At 35.2% G+C, this 5,644-nt stretch overlaps 1 protein-coding gene across 1 annotated transcript in view; it reads left to right on the forward strand.

Moving 5' to 3' along the window:
• LOTGIDRAFT_172621 (hypothetical protein) overlaps positions 1 to 1,174 on the forward strand; it is a gene marked incomplete at both ends in the record, with an annotated part of 2,622 nt that extends 1,448 nt beyond the window's left edge. The window contains one exon of the mRNA XM_009049511.1: positions 366 to 1,174. Coding sequence (XP_009047759.1) covers positions 366 to 1,174 — 809 coding nt within the window. The remainder of the gene's footprint in view (positions 1 to 365) is intronic.
• Positions 1,175 to 5,644: the final 4,470 nt, after the last annotated feature.

The raw sequence follows: 5,644 nt of genomic DNA on the forward strand, positions 1-5,644 counted from the left end.
CAGGTATATGAGCCATCATGCTGTCCACAATAGCACAAGTATCTAAATTTACTGCTGAATTGATTTTGAATATATGTTTTGACGTTCAAGAGCTATATGCCTGGGCTAGAGTCCAATTTCAACATGGCACTAGTCTACAATTGATCAACACGTGAACCCAAAGCCATCTTCTATCACCTCGTATCGAGCATGTACTAAGATTGTACTCATATTTTGCCTCCTAAGCCTATGCCTATCGAATACATATAAACCATACGTATAAAAACCAAAAAACCCAGAAAGGGGATGGGGTGTGTGCAATCATCAGACTTTCCTCTGAGCCTCCTTGTACCTTTCCTAATTTTTACCATCTATGTATATTTCAGCTACAATCGACGTGTCGAGAAATCGCCTGTACATCAAAGACAGAACCACACCAATTGAACAAGCCATATTATTTGCCACTTTCGATCTTCATCGCGATATAGAGTTAACTCCCTTCGCTCAGACAATGGTTACGGGTACGATCAGCCGCTCCAACTACGCCTACTACTTGTCGCAACTGTATTTTATTTACAAGACTCTGGAAGAAGCTAACGATCGATGTAAGGAGAACCCCGTCTTCAAAACACTGTACTATCCCGATGAGATGAACAGACAAGATGCCTTAGCCGGAGATCTGGCATTCTTTTACGGGGACGACTGGAAGCACAAAATCAAGCCAACTCCTACGACTCAGATTTATATGGACAGGATTAACTTCATCTCTACCACTAAACCAGAGCTACTCGTGGCTCACAATTTTATCCGCTACTTTGGAGAGTTTTCCGGTGGTCAGGTCTTAAAGCATAAGATCAAAAAGGGACTGCAGCTGGAAGATCTACGAGGGACTAAGGTTTACGAGTTCGAAAAAATCGAGAATCTGAAACATTTTAAGCAGTTTTATTTGGATCAGATGAACGCAATAGAGTTGACCAGTACTCAGTATTATGAACTCATAGAGGAATCCAGACACGCATTTCAGCTCAACATTGACAATTTTCTAGAACTGGAGGACATTTTAGCTTCTCTTAACTCTGGATATTTAACCAAATTACGAAAATCTATGTCTGCGTACTCAGATGTAACGTTGAAAGCGACTACTGTGATCTTAGCTGGTGCTCTGGTAGCCAATTTTGTGCGATCAAGAGCTTAATTTTATGCAAACTACGCGAAACATAATCATAATCATGTTTTAAACAATGCAAAAACACTCATTGGGGCTTCTTTATGGGAATCTTTTATGGAACAATACAACTAAATACGAAACAACCTGAACCGTTCGTGAAATCACACAATAGCTTATGTCCATTTCAGGAAACAACACGACCGAACAACCGACCATGAAAGAACTGTACCGTGTATGCAATCACCCCATAGTAAAACTACACAGCTGTTTATGAAGCAACTCGACCGTTATAAAACCACATAGCCTTTTATCAAACCACGCATCTGATTATGGGACAACACAACCGTTTATGAAACAGTACAACCATTGATGATATCACCCAACCGATAATGGATTCATACATGAAACAACCCAAATGTAAATCAAAACAACCGCCTTTTAGAAACAGTCATTCGTGTTAAATAGAACAACCTAACTGAGTTTACTCTGTACTCTGCTGCAATCGCTTTGTAAGTTGTTCAGCTGGCTGTAAATTTGCCGGTTGCACTAACTTGTCGTGCTTACTTGATAACGTGTTGCGTTTACTTGATAATTTACTGCGTTTACTTAATAGCGCTTTGCCTTTACTTGAAAACTTGTTTTGCTTACTTGATAACATATTGCGTTTACCTGATAACTTATTTCGTTTTCGTGGTAACCTGCTGCGTTTCGTTTAACCGGCGTCTTTGCGTGTATATTTTTCTTTCTAACCATGTATTTGTAATAAAATGTATATCAATATATAATATTATTCAGATTATTTATTCTACGAGGAACAAAACGATATGAAGCAAGCAAAACATAAATACAAATACACTTGACAGCGACTCAATTAGATGAACGGTGGCTCGTGGACTTTAGTAGGTTGAGGCCCCTACCCCGGGAATTTCTTTTTAAACATATGCTCTCCTGTTTTTGTTTTCTCTGTTTGGTGGGGCCATCTATATTCTAAGCATGTTTTAAAATTACTTAGTTTAATGAATTATTATTTAGTTTTATAGATTTATTAGATTATAGAGTGATGTATAGTTATGACACCAGGAAAGGCCAAAGACGAATAAAGACTCGTTTTAACCATGTTTAAACATTTCAAATTTTGGTCATCCTAAGGGGTACTATGCCTTTAAGCTTTCCGACCACTATTGAAATAGTGATTGACATTTCCGGTATAAAAAAAGGACAAACTTGAATGACCACATTTTTATATCCGGGTTACCATATAGCACTTAAAGTTGATCTTTTGGTTATTTTTTCCACTCTGAAAGGGATAATGTCCTCTAAATAGTAGCTAATAGAACTTCTGTTTATCTTCCCGTATCTCTTTTCAGAAAGAAATCTTTCATTGAGTTGTTTTTAATACTTGTAAATGAATTATTGAGATAACGTTTGTAATACCGCTTATAAAACATACAAATAATTATAGATAAAGAAGCACAAGATATATGGATATACTATTTCTAGCATTTAATATATCATTTTGTGCAGTGGCTCAACTGGATGAGTGGGGGTCCTCTCCTTCCATACCGAGAGCCGTCTATTGATCAATTTAATGCCGGTTAATGGACGATTTCTGGGGGTGAGGTTGGAGGATGGGTGGATTTGGTTTAACCAGTCACTATTTTAGCTGATCTATAACAATTACGTTATTTGTCAGTAAATTTACGTAAATTCTGTGTTATTATCATGTATGTCCAAACTTGTCTGTAGATAAGCGAAGTCTGCGCATGCGTGGTTATACTGTTTTTTTGACAGGAACTTTATGTTTCCTTAAATTATAACAGGATTGCAGTTAATTTACGGAAAAAGTGATTTTGCGTTATATGATAGTTTCGACCTGCCAATCAAAGTAGGTATGACGTCATCGGTAAAGACACGAGGTCAGTCTATCGTCACGCCGCCATCTTATCCCACATCAAAAGAAGGCTACGTCGAAGGGATTTTTGTGAATTTCTTAAATTAAATTTAATATGGTGAGATGCATGGAGAACTTGAAATGCTGAACCGATATTCCACCACTCATTCCTGTTCTATTATCACCCTTTGTCAGAAACTGCAAAATGTTTTACTGAATTTTAAGCGTGTGGGGACAACGACAAAATGACTTAAATTTATCCTACACAATGAACTAGAATAGGTTTAGCTTACTTGGTCTTGGGTAGAGTGGAAATGATCACTGAATACAAATTCACAGGTGAGTGTATTTTAATTATTGCCTAAATAAATTTGTAATGTTACCATTTTATCACTTTATACATATGTGGTATTTGTGGTCTGAAACTTAGATCAGTCTTGTCAAGAGTCATCTTTCTGTTTAGAACTCTTCTGTCTAAGAGAGTAGAAAAATTATTAATTTTTCATAGCAATGAAGTCCTCAAATTCATTTCTCAAATCTTCAGGTTTAGCCAACCGCAATGTAAGTTTATACCCGATTACATAAGAAAGCCTCCGACGATATGAAATATCACAGGATCCATAATTTCTATTGCAATTTTATGTTTTTTCATGCTGTCTGAAAACTTTTACCAAAATATAAACAAACCCGACAAAATGGCGCCAAATTATGCATAGATCCCTCAAGTCAGTTTTCCCACCAACTTTGTACATGTGACACTATATGAAATGTTTGGAATGTCAAACTGTGCAACCTGCTTTTAAGAAATTATTTTGTACAGCCACCCATGATAAGTGACAGTGTTTCATTGCATCATGATCTTAAATTTCATCCACTTTCTTATGCCTTTACTATTTTATTATTTTTAATTTATAATTTCTTTTTCTGTTTTTGTACATCCTCGCTTTTTTTGTACTTACATCCTTTTACGGTTATGATTGCACCAGAGTACAAGAATACAAGGAATGAGAATTCTGTCACTAATATTCTTGTCAACGTGGGCGAGGCATTACAAAATTCGTAAACGAGGGCGAATTGGATTTCTCGAACTAAAAGATCCAGTGCCCTACTATTACTACACTACTATTTTCTTATTTTAAATTTATCTTTTCAGGTATGTCACCTTTTCCCTTTCTTTAGAGTTTCTGCCATTATTTACCAGCTAAAAGTTACGGAGCATTATGAGACTTGACCTGACTTTCGAACGAGCAACAATTAACTGTGCACATAAAAAACAAAACAGGCCTTATAATAATGATTAGAGTTGCATCATAAACAGTATTGCGCTGGATGATGGAGTCTTATAACCTTGTGGAACGCTAAAAAAAGTGAAGTAGTAGCATTACTTGACCACAGGTTCTGTCAATGTTAATAAAATATGGGCTATGTGGAGAAAAGAGTGTCAACATAAATAAAAAAGACATTAGTTAAATCCGAATTAGTTAAATCAGAATGTTAAAGATGTCATTAGTGATGAGTATGTATTTCAAGTTCATCATTTGTTTTATGCAAGAGATTGTTTTTATACGCCCACATTTTCAGTTGTATGTATAATTAAAGGTGTAGTTAACATCATTTTCTCTGATTATTTTAAATGCACAAATAATACCAATAAACACATAAAGTTGAAATGTTTTGTTATTTTACAGTAAAATGAAAATGATTTCTGGCAACAGATTTATTACCAGAATATCCTTTTTAAAATTCTATTTTTTTACAGAACTGGAAGGAAAAATTCCGGCAGCAGATTTACCAGAATATTCTTCCTATTTTTCTGTTAAATTACAGGAAATATTAGAAAAATTCCGGCAGCTGATTTACCAGAATATCCTTCCTATTTTCTGTTAATTACAGGAAATATTATTAGTCATTCTGTAATTTAACAGATTTTGTCGTAAAATATTTCTGTTATTTAAAGCAGATATTTTACAAGAAATTCTGTTATATAACTGAAGGCAAAATTTAAATTCTGGTAAATCAGCTGCCGGAATTTTTTCTGTTAATGGAAGGAAATTTTTTTTACAGTGTACTTTCTATGTAGGAAATATTTATACGACAGTATCCCCTTAAACTGATAAACTGTTTGACTGACATAATTATGAGGGTGGTTGGTCATTATTGTGTTACCGGTGTGTACTTCGTGGTCATTTTCCGGTTTATCAAGTGGTCAGTGAAGACAAAATTCTATTCCCACTACAAGTAAGGTGGCGCGAAGCAGAGCGGTTAGTAGCCGGTTTTACAGTTTTCTTAATGAGACTTTTCCTGGAGGTTTGGCACGTTATCTTTCATACACCAAAAAAAAACAGTTTAACACGGTAGTTTGGTGTGGCATATCTTTCAAGACTATTCAATGAAATTAAAATTAGTTTTAAGTTGACTGTAAGACCTAATGTAAGTTTCGCCCCGTTGTACTTAATACCCGATGTTGACCTAGAAAAATTAAGTCCGATTCTGACCGAGAAAAATGACTCATTGAATAAAAGAAAATAAATAAAACAGAGAAGAAAACTGTTGAGTTTATTATATTAAATACAATACATAATAACAAAAGAAAAGCGAGTACTTTA

The sequence above is a fragment of the Lottia gigantea genome, assembly GCF_000327385.1.
Source record: "Lottia gigantea unplaced genomic scaffold LOTGIsca_137, whole genome shotgun sequence".
NCBI lineage: Eukaryota > Metazoa > Mollusca > Gastropoda > Lottiidae > Lottia > Lottia gigantea.